This window comes from Pleuronectes platessa, chromosome 2 (genome assembly GCF_947347685.1).
Source record: "Pleuronectes platessa chromosome 2, fPlePla1.1, whole genome shotgun sequence".
Lineage (NCBI taxonomy): Eukaryota > Metazoa > Chordata > Actinopteri > Pleuronectiformes > Pleuronectidae > Pleuronectes > Pleuronectes platessa.
Genome location: NC_070627.1, coordinates 18,793,380 through 18,809,007, shown reverse-complemented (window position 1 = coordinate 18,809,007; position 15,628 = coordinate 18,793,380). Strand labels below are relative to the sequence as shown.

The following is a 15,628-nucleotide window of genomic DNA, read 5'->3' as shown; positions in this document are numbered from 1 at the left end:
TTTTCATGGAAGGGGAATTCCAGTTTCATAATACTACAAAGTCACATTCACATTCACCCCTGAATTCAAATAACAGAGCTACACCTAGCAAACAGGACAAGTTATTAGACATTTAATGATATTTGAACATATGATATGATATGTGAACCACCTACTTCCCTCAGCACCTTCCACTGTTTGATCGTACTAAATAAGGTCAGGGCATTCCATTATGGTAGATACTGTATGTGTCCATCAACTTAATCATGTTGAATTCATAAATCATTCAATATTTCTTTAATAAAAAATAGTCATGGGTTAGCCTGACACACACACACACACACACACACACACACACACACACCTCATTACCACTTGACAAAGACACTAAGCGATTTGACCCTTACCTGCTCAATATGACTCGTCAGTGATCCCAGTCGAGGCTGCTGAGATTCACCAGCATCGATCGAGGTGTCAGAGTTTGTGAAAGGTGTAATGTTTATTGATCGTGGTGCGGGGCTGGGGTTAAGGGTAGGGTCTGTTCCATCACTCCTGAGGATTTCATCCGGTCCCTCCCGCCCACCCTCCTGTACCACCAATCAATAGCTAATTATTTTTACTTCTACACACAGCCGTAAGGGCAACGCAAACAAAGGTCATTTGCTATTGGACACTCAGCCTCCTAATAAACTCGGCTTGGCTGTGCCGTGATTGAGATCTCATGCTCACTTGCGGGTTTATCTTAAACAGATTCACAAGAATATTTCAGGCTGAAAAATCTTAATGAGTTTGTTTGTACATATAAAACGTGTTGACACTCTCAAATGGAAATAACAGACAAACATGTAAAAGTAAACTAAACAGTCAATGTTGACTGTATTTGGTTTGGCCTGCAGTGAGTTTTTGATGCTTTTTAGTTTATTCTTTTTCCCAAAGTAATTTCACAATCATGTTGCTCTTGTTGAATACTTAGAAACAAACTAATTTGAATTCAACAGCATTTTCTTCTAGCTTTGGTTTATAGATATTATCATAAATAAGCACATCAACATATCAAGTTATTTATGATGAAGTCATGCTCTTACAATGAAAAAGAATAAAGATAAAAAACATGTAAGTTAGTAGCACACAAATTGATTAGTTTTCAAAAGTTATCAAATGTGATGATATAGCTTGTTAATTTTAGTATAACAAATCTAATTCATTCATGTGTTACTGGGTTAGAACTTTGTCATTTGTATCATTGTGTTGCCTTTAGTTTTGTATTTGCCTTTTGTGTTTGTGTGTGTTTGTGTGTGTGTATGTGTGTGTGTGTGTTTGTGTGTGAGTGTGTGTATGTTTGTTTCAGTTAAATTTGTTATGGCCAGCCCAGTTTATTAAGTTAAGTTGGCTGGAGATTTATAACTTATTCTTGTTATGTGTTGTTGTTATTGTTTACTCACCTCTCCTCTCGTTTCAGACTCCTCACTCCCTCCCTCGTGTGTGTGTGTTCCACCTGGGTGATTGTCAGCTCCTCCCTGATTGTTTGCACCTGGTTCTCATCACCCGGTGTATTTAGTCTGTGCGTTCCTGTGTGGCGTTGCCAGTTCGTCTTTGTTTCTCAATGTTCCTAGCGTTCCAGCAATTCCTCCTGATAGCCTTCCTGTTACCGATCCCTGCCTGCTTAACGGTTTACGTCTCTGCCTTTTCCCTGCCGGATACCCTGCCCTGTGATCAACTGCCCTCCCGTGTACCGACCTTGGACTGGAACGATTACGAACTCTGCCGCTGCCTGTCTCCTGTGGAATTATTGTACCCGTGTTTGGACTGCCGTGACGTGTACCAATATTCTACAGTAAAGCTGGTTAATTGCACCTTCTTGTGTCTCCGAGTCGTGCGATTGGATCCACACACCTGTCTGCACTCGTTACAGTAAGAACTGGCCAATAAGATGGATTCAGCCGACTCCGGTTCCGGGCGCACTGTCCTGCCGGCACCATTACTGCAGCAGACGGAGGAACAATTTAATGCAGTTCACCTCGAGATGCAGGGGATGTCGGAGCGCCAGGAGAGCATTCACGGCCAGGTTAGTTTCTTGACTACTCAGGTCCAAAGGCTCATGGATCGTCTGGACACCTTCATCACTCCGAGTGCTGTTCCAGCTCCGGTCCCAGCTCCAGCTCCAGCTCCACTTCCCGCTGCTTCCCCGCCTGCTGTCCCGCCACGTCTCTCACGTCCCGAAAGATTTTCCGGGGACTCTGGCGACTGTCGGTCATTTCTGGTTCAGTGTGGGCTTCATTTCGAGTTGAATGCGCCAGCTTTCCAGACGGAACGTTCCAAGGTGGCGTACGTGATTTCGTACCTCTCTGGCAGAGCAGAGAGATGGGCGACAGCTGAATGGTCAAGAAACTCACACATCTGCTCCTCGGTTCAGCTGTTTACAGAAACTCTAAGCAAGATCTTCAACTCCACTAATCCCGGTCGAGAGGCGGCGAGAGCACTGATGGGATTTCGCCAGGGCAATCGGCGTGTCTCGGATTATGCCATTGAATTCCGCACATTGGCAGCCGATAGCGGGTGGAATCAGGAGTCCTTGTTCGATGCGTTCTTATATGGGTTAGCAGAGCCCATTAAAGATCAACTCATCAACTGTGAGTGGCCAGAAGATGTGGACTCGCTCATTGCTTTGGTGGTCAAGATCGATAGACGTCTCCAGGACCGTGGGAGATCCAGACCGGAGTATTCTGCTCCTGTCCAGAGGGGGCAGTCGACTTCCGCTCAGCAGTCCTGGCAAGCTCCGGCGCGGTTCACACCCATGGCCGGCACAACAGCGCCTTATGCTGGAGCGGAGGAGCCAATGCAGCTGGGACGCACAAAGCTCAGTCCAGAGGAGCGTCAGCGTCGACTCCGTGAGGGTAGATGCATTTATTGTGGGCAGAAGGGTCACTACCTCTCAAACTGTCCAGTGAAGGACCAGGCAACGGCAAGATATACACTGGTGAGTCACACTACTGTGTCTTCTGTTCGACCTGTCATGCAAGCCAAGCTCATCACACCTTCTCAGACTGTCAGTTATCCTTTCTTGGTTGACTCTGGGGCTGATGAGAATTTTATGGACTGGAGGTTAGCGAAGAAATTAAATTTAAAATTAATTCCTCTGCCAAAGCAATTGGAGGCTCACGCCCTAGATGGACGTTTATTATGTAAAATAACGCACCGGACTGATCCAATTCAGATGATTATTTCCGGGGAACATTCTGAAGTTTTGAGCTTTTTTCTTTTTGACTCTCCATCACACCCTCTCATTTTGGGTTTTCCATGGCTCTCTAAACACAACCCCCACATGAACTGGGTCACAGGGGAAATAACAAATTGGGACAGAAACTGTTCTGTAACCTGCATTCGTGCTGTGTCTATATCCAAGATATTCCACTCTTCTGATGTTTCTTCTCCCAAGTATCTAGAACTTCCTGCGTCTCGATCTGCGGTCAACTCTCCCCGCACGATTTCATCGGACGCTGATTTCCCAGATCTCTCCCGAGTTCCCCCATGTTATCTAGATCTCAAGGAGGTCTTCAACAAGACACGGGCTACCTCTTTACCACCTCATCGACCTTATGACTGCGCCATTAACCTGCTACCAGGTACTTCACCCCCTAGGGGGCGCCTCTATTCCTTATCTTCACCGGAGGTAAAAACTATGACGGAATATATTGACTCCTCCCTGGCGTCAGGACTCATTCGGCCATCTTCATCTCCTGCTGGAGCTGGGTTCTTCTTTGTGGCCAAAAAGGATAAGACGCTCCGTCCATGTATTGATTATCGGGGATTAAATGGGATTACCATCAAGAATCGATATCCTCTGCCCCTCATCTCCTCTGCGTTTGAGCTTTTGAGGAATGCTAAGGTCTTCACCAAGCTGGACCTGAGGAACGCCTATCACTTGGTGAGGATAAGAGAGGGGGATGAGTGGAAGACAGCCTTTAATACCCCAAGTGGTCACTATGAGTACCTGGTAATGCCATTTGGTTTATGTAATGCACCAGCGGTATTCCAGGCATTAGTTAACGACGTACTTCGGGATATGTTGAACCAATATGTCTTTGTTTATTTAGACGATATCCTCATCTTCTCCCCAGATGAGGAGACTCATGTCCAGCATGTTCACCAGGTTCTTCAGCGCCTTCTCACCCACCAACTTTTTGTTAAAGCAGAGAAATGCGAATTTCACGTGTCCTCTGTCGCCTTCCTAGGGTTCATCGTCTCTCAAGACAACATCCAGATGGATCCGGCGAAGGTGAGCGCAGTGACAGAGTGGGCTACTCCCACTTCTCGCAAACATCTCCAACGCTTTCTGGGGTTTGCAAATTTTTACAGACGTTTCATTAGGAACTTTAGCACTATTTCATCTCCATTGCATAAACTGACCTCCTCGAACATAAGGTTTCAGTGGTCACTACCGGCTGAGAGAGCCTTTCAAAGATTAAAGGAGAGATTTACTACTGCCCCAATCCTCACGCTCCCGGACCTTAATCTTCAGTTCGTCGTGGAGGTTGATGCCTCAGACGTAGGAGTCGGGGCCATACTCTCGCAAAGGTCAGAAGTGGACAAGAAACTCCATCCCTGCGCTTTTCTGTCTCGGAAACTTTCGCCCGCTGAGCGAAATTATGATGTTGGGAATAGGGAGTTACTAGCTATTAAAGTGGCTCTGGAAGAATGGCGTCATTGGTTGGAGGGGGCAGAACAGCCGTTCCTGGTTTTGACTGATCATAAGAATCTCGAGTACATCCGATCCGCCAAACGACTAAATTCCAGACAGGCCAGGTGGGCCTTATTTTTTAATCGCTTTAATTTTTCACTGTCCTATCGTCCTGGTTCAAAGAATACAAAAGCAGATGCACTGTCTCGTTTGTTTGACCCTGGTTCTGCCCCGAGATCTCCCTCTACTATCTTGCCTCCATCCTGTGTGATAGGGGCCGTTACCTGGGATATTGAACAGAGGGTCAGACAGGCAAATGTTAATGGTCAGGTGCCGGACGGATGTCCCCCGAACCGGTTGTTTGTGTCGATTCTACTTCGTTCCCAGGTCATCCATTGGGCCCATACCTCTCGGGTTTCTTGTCACCCTGGGATACGGCGGACTCTCTTTGTGGTCAAACAACGCTTCTGGTGGCCATCCATGGAGAGAGAGGTCAGGGAATATGTGATGGCCTGTCCTGTTTGTGCTCGGAACAAGAGTTCGCGACGGCCACCCTCTGGTCTCCTGCAGCCACTTCCTGTGCCCCATCGCCCCTGGTCTGACATCTCTCTGGACTTCGTTACCGGGTTGCCTCCTTCGAAAGGTAACACCACTATTTTAACAGTTGTTGATAGATTCTCAAAGATGGTTCATTTTATTCCCTTGCCCAAGCTGCCTTCAGCCAAAGAGACTGCAGAGGCTGTTCTGTTGCATGTTTTTCGCATTCATGGATTTCCGAAGGATGTGGTGTCAGACCGGGGTCCACAGTTTGTTTCTCAGTTCTGGAGGGCGTTCTGTTCCCTCCTCGGTGCCACAGTCAGTCTCTCCTCCGGATACCATCCCCAGTCAAACGGTCAAGCGGAGCGGATGAACCAGGAGTTGGAGACCGGACTACGATGCCTGGTCTCTCAAAACCCGGCCACCTGGAGCAATCATATCATCTGGGTGGAGTATGCACACAACACATTACCCAGTGCATCTACCGGCCTGTCTCCATTTCAGTGTGCCTATGGCTACCAACCTCCACTGTTCCCCGACTTAGAGGAGGAGGTCAATGTTCCCTCTGCCCAGAGGTTCGTCCATCGGTGCCGTAGGATCTGGAGTGGGGTCCGGGAGGTCCTTCTAAGAAGCTCCGTCCGTACAAAGGGGGCGGCGGACCGACGACGGACCCATGCACCCACGTACCAAACAGGCAATAGAGTCTGGCTGTCTACTCGTGACATTCCCCTACGTGTGGAGTCCCGCAAGTTGGCTCCTCGGTTTATTGGTCCGTTCCCCATCTCCAGGATTATCAACCCCTCTGCAGTGCGACTCCAGCTGCCCAGTTCTATGAGGGTGCATCCCACTTTTCACGTGTCCCGGATCAAGCCTGCATTGGAGAGCCCGTTGGTTCCTCCCACCAAGCCTCCTCCTCCTCCCAGGATCATCGATGGAGGGCCGGTGTACACAGTCAAACACCTCTTGGCTGTTCGCCGCCGCGGTCACGGTCGCCAATACTTGGTAGACTGGAAGGGGTACAGCCCTGAAGAGAGGAAATGGGTGTCTACAAAGAACATTGTTGACCCGGACCTCATTCTAGACTTCCACCGTCTACATCCTGACGAGCCTGGGACGTCCAGTGCCGTCCCTAGGAGGGGGGGTACTGTTATGGCCAGCCCAGTTTATTAAGTTAAGTTGGCTGGAGATTTATAACTTATTCTTGTTATGTGTTGTTGTTATTGTTTACTCACCTCTCCTCTCGTTTCAGACTCCTCACTCCCTCCCTCGTGTGTGTGTGTTCCACCTGGGTGATTGTCAGCTCCTCCCTGATTGTTTGCACCTGGTTCTCATCACCCGGTGTATTTAGTCTGTGCGTTCCTGTGTGGCGTTGCCAGTTCGTCTTTGTTTCTCAATGTTCCTAGCGTTCCAGCAATTCCTCCTGATAGCCTTCCTGTTACCGATCCCTGCCTGCTTAACGGTTTACGTCTCTGCCTTTTCCCTGCCGGATACCCTGCCCTGTGATCAACTGCCCTCCCGTGTACCGACCTTGGACTGGAACGATTACGAACTCTGCCGCTGCCTGTCTCCTGTGGAATTATTGTACCCGTGTTTGGACTGCCGTGACGTGTACCAATATTCTACAGTAAAGCTGGTTAATTGCACCTTCTTGTGTCTCCGAGTCGTGCGATTGGATCCACACACCTGTCTGCACTCGTTACAAAATTAAGCCTCCTCAAGCAGTTTTCCACAGGGCGTTGAATATAACTAGCCTAAGCCTAAGTCCACTCAGCTACCTCACTGCTCTACTTTATGTCACATTACCGGTCGAATGCAAACACTGAAAAACCCTGAATAATTAAATCCATAATTAAATCCATGAAGAAATTAAAGTTCATTCTAGCAACAAACTCTGGGGCTGGGTTTTAGTCGGGACGATCAGAAACAGAGATGTTGAGAAACAATGATTTAGACAAACACACAGACAGATCGCCTGCTGACTGGGTCTTTTCTGGCATGATGATACATCACGCTCCTATCACATGACCGCCTTCCAGAAGAAAACAGCTGGCATCAACCTCGGCTACCAGTGTAGAACGCAACATGGACAATCAATTGCAAGCGTTGTTGACCCTGTGGTCTTTGCCGACAGGTGTTATACAGTTAAATATTTGCTTTTTAAGATGATGCACCTACCGTGTCCTCTCCCTTCATACCGTCCAATTAGAAGCCCTCATCAGACGTCCAATCATCATCCTCCGTTCCTCATCGACAACACTAGTGTCCAGGCTCAAGGAGGAAGTCTCCATATCCTAAGGACCCAAAGCACAGCACAAAGTCTGTTCCTCCGGTTAACAACACATTCAATTTCATTCTAATTAACTATTTTTCCTGCTGATTGAATTATAGAATGTTGCTTTTGTCCTAGTGGTGGACTTTGTTACAAAAAGGTATATCTGTGTGTCAATGCTTTATTTGTTGTGTGCTTGACTTTACACATGTCAATGCATTGATTATGATTGGGTTCTCTCATGTGAAATGTGTGTTTGCTCCTCTCGATGGTGCTGTTGGTTCCTTGCTAAGACTTGCCCACTATTTCTTCCATATTATCTTCTAAATCACAGACTGCAGGTTTACGTCCAGCCGCCATGTTACAAGTTTGCAGGATCACATCAACTGTGCACATAGAACCAACCAGTCTGCTGTTTTTGTTTAAGCATTTTAATATTCTTCTGCATGAGCTTAACACGAATGGCAGGACATGTATGAAATAGTCTACGTTATTCCCCCTGCAGTAAAAGCTTTATTTATGATGTGTACTCTCCTGTGAGGCTGTAGCTCTTTTCGGAGGGGGCACATTACCTGTTTTCTGAGATATATTGTCTGGTGCTGCGGACACAGAGAAATGGTTAAACATAGAACAATAAGACCAGTGATCCTCTTCAAGGACAAACAGCCTATAGACCATTAAACATCAGCTTGTCTGGGGTGTGTAATGACCTGCTCCCCTTTGTGCTGCCAAGCACAACATTATAGATGTAGACTGACTCAATTACAGATACATGTTCATTACTGCCTCCTATTCTGTATCAAGGGTGCTATGACTCTCAATACCATCAGGGGTCAGGTAATGAGAGCTATAGTGGTTAACAGCAGAGCAAAACATCACAACAAGTTCACTCTGAAGGAGATGGAACTTTCTAATGGTGCGTTCACAACAACAGCAAGCAAAGACATGGATAGATGACACTTGAATGATGGGATGTGATAGACACAAAGATGGGAAATTCACATCATACGCTTCATCCAATTGAGTTGAAATATTTGAATTTCAGCCACAAAAAAAAAATCATGAAGCAATGTTAGGAAAGCCAATCAGCATTGAGACTGAAAGTCACCACAGACACATCTTGGCACAGGTCCTAGCTAGTAGGTCATCAAACTGGCCACTGGTCAGCCCCAGGGAGCGCTAAACTTCCATGGCCAGATGGTAAAATCTCCCAGGCTATTGGCGGATCCCGATGCTCTCATGGGCTCACAAAACGAAGCTGGCTTCTGCGACATTTCCACAACAGGTACAACACAGCAATTGTAGTCACTTCAGCTAGTAGTCCTCCTCTCCTCTTTTCCAGAGGAGAATGGGTGAATGTTCAGGGTTTGTGTTTGATCGCGTTGCTCATGTGAGGAAACACAAATTATCCTGCGGCTAAAATGATGCAAAAATGTGCTTCTTATTTGGTTCTCACATAATCCCTCTTTTCTAACTAAATTAACGTGTATACGTGGTTAAAACCATGCAGGCGTTTGACTCCCGTCCCATTGCCAGCAGAGTAGTTTCCCTTTCTGTGCTCCCCCCCCCCCCCCCCCCCCCCCCCCCCCCCCCTCCCCCCAGGTGAGACATGTTCAACATCACAAACGTGCTGGAAACTCTCTCACCTCGTGAGAGAGTTTTGCATCTTGCATGGTATGAAGTAAATATTGCTGTGGCATGTTCATGTTTCATGTTGATGCACCAACACCTGAAAATTCAATTTGTGTCATAATGTCACGCACAGTGATGCCGGTAACGCGCTACTTAGTAACGCGTTACTCTAATCTGACCACTTTTTTCAGTAACGAGTAATCTAACGCGTTACTATTTCCAAACCAGTAATCAGATTAAAGTTACTTGTCCAAGTCATCTTGCGTTACTATTTCGGTATTTGTGGTTAACCCGCTGGGCACGTCCTGCGGCTGGGGGAGCAGTCGCCCCGTCGCCCTCCTCACCACGCCGCCGGAGGCTCGGTGTGCGGCACGCCTCGACGTTTTTTTAGGGGGGGAGGTGCTCATCCGCGGTGCGGGGGCTTTCCTTATAGTATGCCGCGGGGCGGTGTCCGTCGGCGCTGCGGAAGGCGGGGACCGGTTGGAGGGGACCGGGTACGGCGGTCGGCGGCAGCGACTCTGGACGCGTGTCGGTCCCGTCAGATCACCTCAGCTACAGCGCCCGTTGGGGGAACCCTCCGTTCGCGCGGGGGGGGGGGGGGACCTCCGGCGGTGTCTAATAAAGTTAGTGTTGGCAAAACCGGTTGTCATTTTTATGTTGAGGCGGCGGGGGTGTTGTCGGCAGCTGCTGAATGTAACTAATAAAGTAACTTGTAATCTAACTTAGTTACTTTTAAAATCAAGTAACTTGTAATCTAATTTAGTTACTTTTAAAGTCAAGTAACTTGTAAAGTAACTAAGTTACTTTTTCAAAGTAACTATGGCAACACTGGTCACGCAGGAAAAGTGCAGCATCAGTGATAAGTCCGCCAAAATAAAGAAAAGAAGAAGAAGATGAAATTATGCACTCACCCAGGTGTAATGTCTCTGTCACTGTCTATTGGAGCCAGAGTCTGGAAAAGTGGCTTATGAGTGACAACAGGTCTGAGTTTGAATGACAGCACTTGTTTCTCTGCAGGAGAAATGCAATATTTGTGAGAACAGCAGGAGTGCTTATGTCCTGCAGGTAGGAAATGATGCATTACTTGTAATTGCTGTCTAGTGGTGACGTAACTGGTTTCGCTGGAACATGAATGGCATGTGCTTGGCATCATTATAATGACTCAACCAAACTTTTAATTCATCTGGGACCAAATTCAAATATTTACTGTATGACTGCTGCCAGCATTCTGAGCCTCGGGCAGAGATGAACAATCTGCCAACAGGTGCCTAGAGTGCACTTTTAAAAATACTACAGACACAATCGATGTCTTAGCACAAAGGCATGTATTTAACAGGTTTGTAACACCCAGTAATACCTTCTGGGTGTTTGTAGACACTCCCTCCCATCTGATTAAGAGAATAAGGGCCCTATTAGTCTGAAGGAATCTCTGTCCGTGATTCCATTCAGGAGTGGAAGAGGGTGGAGGAGTGTGTACTGCTGGCTCTGTATGGTGGCTGCTTACAGTAACACATGCACATACATTTGGCATGAATGCTGGACACAGGGTTTATTAGCAGTTATAATGAAGGTGTATCTCTTCAGCCCTCTTCCTCCTTGTGATGATGTCCCCTGTTGATGTAATTAAGTGTAATTAATATGTTACATCCTGCTGCGCCACTCCTCACCTGAAGAGTCTGGAGATTTCTGTGTTGTTGTTAACTTATCTGAGAATCTCCTGCTCCATTGTTCATGGGTGAAAGGCAAACTGCAGATCAATCGGGCAGACATTCACCAGAGCCCACATCTGAAACCGGCTTCAATACAACGCCCTAGATATCTAATTCTCGATGATCACTACACTCAACTAGGAACATTTACAAAGAACATCTCTACATGTGAACATCTCCGAAAGCAAACATCCTCTGAACACGAGTCACTACATCTAAAGCATGTTTGGGAAGAGGTAGAACCGGGAAACTCTGCAGCGATTATGTGACGAGATCATCTAATCATTTGCCAAGATCTCTAAAGCAATGTTTCCGACATCTTGTGGGATGCAGGCGACAAAGAGCTATGTTTTGAGCAGAAGGAGAACCCCGCCCCAGTACAAGTGTGATGTTTCTGTGGAGCGCAGGGGAATGCAAAACCAAGCAGGGGGTGTAAAAGTGGCACAACCACTGCCACCAAGTGAAAGCTCAGTGAGAAAATCTCATCCTCCTGTTAAAGCTTCAAGTGAACATCCCGCTGTTTCTTCATTTATCACAACAATAATGAGAAAAAGTCAATTTCTTGGGTTCTCAGATGTATTTTATTCAGATTCATGTTGCTGACGTGAGGCTTTTACAAAACAAATCCGGTTTCAACATAGTTTTGGCTTGAAGCAAGGAAAAGGCAGAAACCAAGCAGGGAAACATTTGACAGAGCAGTAAAAGGGATAAGCCAGTGACCAAACACTTCAAAGTATAAATGCAAACGTGTCACCTCACACAAATGTATAATTCACCTATTCTGTCGTGATTGGAATTACTCAATTACTTGCTCTTATTATTGATATCAGAATAGTACAGAGCACTGACTTTCACTGTTCTCTGTTTCCTTGCTTAGTTTCAACACCCGTGTAAAAAAACAAGTTTCATCTTGATAAATGATCTAGGCCTTGTGTGTTTTAACGTGTACCTTCAGAAACTCTTGTTAAATCATGCTGAAGTACTTAGTAAGAAGAACAACCAGCGATCCTTAAAACACATGATGGCAGTGTAATATGATTTTTATTTGTAATTCAAGAAATTCAAATTTTGGGATATTCAACCCACTGGTCAAACATTATTGACAGTATTACTTAGCACCCTGAAGGACTACAGCTTGATGAATGTCAAAAGTTTCTGAAGGGGAAGAGGGACGACTCTCCTTTTTTAATACACTCTCCTGCTGCTGCTGGTTGATGATGTTGATGTCTTGGTGATGGTGCCTTGTCCCTCCACCATATCCACCCCCATATCCACCACTATATCCACTACTGGCCGTATCCACCACCATTAACCACCGGACCATGCCTGAGTTTTGGAGTCCTGGAGCAGGAAAAACAAAAAAGGACAGGAAGTGTTAGACAGTGTTTGATTGGGTGTCACTAATGACGATGATGATGTTTGAAATCTGTCACTTACCTGCAGAGCTTTGCTGCATGCGAACGGTTGCGGTGGCGCCTCCACTGCTGATTCTAATGGTGTGAGGAAGTTCAGTTAGTGTTTCATTCAGAGTTGAAAGTGATGCTACAGCCACAAAACATTGAGTGTTAAAGATTCAAGTGTATCCCACCTGTCCTCCTCTCCTTCCAGCAGTTTCCTGTAGGTGGCGATTTCGATGTCCAGGGCCAGCTTGACGTTCATCAGCTCCTGGTATTCACGCACCTGGCGGGCCATGTCCTGCTTGGCTCTCTGCAGAGCATCCTCCAGGTCCCTGATGCGGAGCTTGGCGTCCTTCACTGCCAGCTCACCACGTTCTTCGGCCTCTGCGATCTGAGATTCAAGGTTTACCCTCTGTGGGAAAACATGCGGTTTAATAACTGCACATCTTACACAATGAAGTGTGTTACTGATAAGGCGTGTTCCCACAAAGGCTCCTGAAATGTACCTGTCCCTTGACAGCCTCGATCTCATTCTGAAGACGGGCGATCATGCGGTTCAGCTCAGCGATCTCAGTCTTGGTTGAGCGCAGGTCATCTCCATACTGTCCGGCTGACGACTGCATCTCCTCGTACTATTAAAAATAAGAAACGTGTGTCATGCTTATTCAGAAGACAGAGGAGGGGACTACATGGGGATTAACATGATCTTTGCTTTTCACTCACCTTCTGTTTGTACCAGCCCTCTGCTTCAGCTCTGCTGCGGTTGGCAATATCCTCATACTGAGCGCGCACTTCAGCCACAATGGAGTCCATGTCCAGGTTACGGCTGTTGTCCATCTCCACAACGACAGAGGTGTCCTTGATCTGGCCCTGCAGCTCACGAAGCTCCTGCAGAAGCAAAGGTTGTTGTTAAAAAGACAGTTATTCACTTATTTTATCTGCTTCATACAGCATCTGCATGATCAGAAGCTGTAAATCAAGGGTTTTTGGTGTAATAATGATATAAATAAAGTGAATTAGACATAATATATAATACATACAGCCTCATAGACAGCTCTGAGGAAGTTGATCTCATCCTGAAGAGCATCAGCCCTGGCCTCGAGCTCCACCTTGTTCATATAGGCAGCATCGACATCCTGGAAGGGAAATTATGTACAAACAGGCTCTGTTATAACTGGAGGCCATAAATATCCTGTTTTTTTTTAAATTTTATTCTAAAGGAGAATCTTGATGTTTTCGCACCTTCTTCAGGAGCACAAACTCGTTCTCTGCACCTGCACGGTTGTTGATTTCATCCTCATACCTGTTGGAACACAAGGCGACATGTGAGTACATCTCTTTGTTTTGCACATCCGCTTATTATATCTCAGGACAATGTTCAAACTCACTTTCTCTTGAAGTCCTCAACCAGGCCTTGCATGTTCTTGAGCTCTCCATCCAGCTTGACTTTCTCGTTGCCCAGCCCATCGAGCTGTCTGCGCAGGTTGGCGATGTAGGCCTCGAACATGCTGTCGATGTTGGAGCGGGTGGTGGTCTGGTCCTGCAGGAGGCTCCATTTGGTCTCCAGCATCTTGTTCTGCTGCTCCAAGAATCTGACCTGTGCGGATAAAAACCCAGAGAGGATCGTCACATGTTGCTCTAAAAGTGTTTTTATTGCATTGCTAAAACTGAATAAATGGAGATTGTTGTTTGACTGGTGATATATAACTGAGTTGTGTTTGACTCAATGGTGATTAAAAGATTCTCATCATTATTAAAGAAGAGGAACAGCCTGAAAAGAATTTTAAGGGTGTGTCCTTTGTGGTATCTGGTCTTTAAATGCCTCAACCTTATCAGCATGCCTGCCTTGATAGCTGCATATCTGGACAGCCACACCCAGAGTCACAACAATTGTAACTCCGGCTCTAACTCTTTGTGCATACACTGTCCAAGCAGCTGTAATAGGAAAAGCCATTCATAGACTGCATAGTTATACATTTTCTTTCTTACATCAAATGACAGTGTGTGTTCTGCCCACATGTTTTGGCAACATGTGTACAGTATGTGGCTTTAAATGTTTCAAATGCTACATGGGTTGTTTAGCCATGACTCATCCTAAATGCTCTGCTGTGCTATAAAGCCACACAGTCGCTGCAGCCATAAAACACAAAACAAGGTGTGGCAGATAAACCGCAGAAAACAAAGCAGAACAGTGTTGGCAAGCAAACGCTTTGTTTTCAGAGTTATTGTCCAAGACTTTAAAGAGTCCCCCTCCACAGGAAAAGGTAAAGAGGTGCAGACCGTGTGACTTTTTTGGTATTAAATTGAGTAAGAGCAGATTTTCAGCTTCGTGTTTAAGTTGCCCATAACAACCAGGTAAAAAGGTGAGGAGTGCAAACAGCAGACTTTGGACTCTGTGGGCAGAGTGTAGACATATATATGATCTCTAGCAGTCTGCCAGGTGAGGGATTGGCAAATTATTGCAACATAATCCCCACCCATGTTTAACTAGTGGGCAGAGAGGCAACCACAGGCCTGGAGAGGATACTTCCGACAGCTGTTAAAAGTAAAGAAAAGTCGGATGAAGGATGTCAGTGCTAAGACACTGAGGCCTACAGTTAACTACACTTCAGACATAAGATAGTCACACAGAGCTCTCAGAAACCAACCTTGTCGATGAAGGAGGCGAAGCGGTTGTTCAGGCCCTTGATCTGGTCCTTCTCATGGGTGCGGACGATCTGGATGTTGGGGTCAATCTCCAGGTTCAGTGGGGCCAGCAGGCTCGAGTTGACCGAGACAGCGGTGATATGTGGTTGGATCATACCACCACCATAACTGCCACCTTGGCTGGAACCATAGCCAAAAGCACTGCCACTACTAAAGTTAGCACCCGGAGCCGAACCAACGCCATAGCTGGTTCTCTTCGAGATGGTGTAGCTGCTGCCGCCTGGTGTGGCAGTGGACTTCCTGCTGCTGCCTCCGTAGCCATGGAGAGATGCTGACTGTCTGTAGATAGACATTGTCGATTCTTGAGCTGGGCAAGAGAGTGAAGATGAGCAGGCTTCTAAAGGTGAGTCAAGTCCCTCTGAATGTCTAACTGCAGCCTCTGCCTGCTTTTATGGCTGCGTCGAGCCAGTGGGAGGACCCTCCTCAGCCACTCAAACCTGTACTCTCACTTTTGCCGGCCAGCCTCCTCTCTGCCTCGGCTTACACGCCTCTGGACATGAATGACAGGAGTGGCCGTTCCTGTAAATCAGGGGTGTCTAAACTTTTTATCCCGAGGGCCACATATTGAAAAAAATACGAAGGTCCGGGCCACTCACGGCGCTACGCCCCCCTGCCCTGGAGCGGACTGTTGACAGTTGGGGGGGGGGGGGGGGGGGGGGGGGGGGCGTGGCTGCGTTCTGAGGGACAGCAGCAATACAGTGGGCCATAGTCCATCACATTA

At 46.8% G+C, this 15,628-nt stretch overlaps 1 protein-coding gene across 1 annotated transcript; it reads right to left on the bottom strand.

Annotated features, from left to right (window-relative positions):
- Window positions 1-11,912: 11,912 nt before the first annotated feature.
- On the bottom strand, window positions 11,913-15,297 carry LOC128424789 (keratin, type II cytoskeletal 8). The gene is made up of 9 exons (XM_053411192.1): window positions 14,850-15,297; window positions 13,590-13,798; window positions 13,444-13,504; window positions 13,242-13,337; window positions 12,925-13,089; window positions 12,708-12,833; window positions 12,393-12,613; window positions 12,242-12,294; window positions 11,913-12,145 (listed from the first exon to the last, which is right to left on the bottom strand). The coding sequence occupies exons 1-9, from the start codon at window positions 15,198-15,200 to the stop codon at window positions 11,913-11,915; spliced, it is 1,515 nt and encodes a 504-aa protein (XP_053267167.1). The 5' UTR covers window positions 15,201-15,297.
- Window positions 15,298-15,628: the final 331 nt, after the last annotated feature.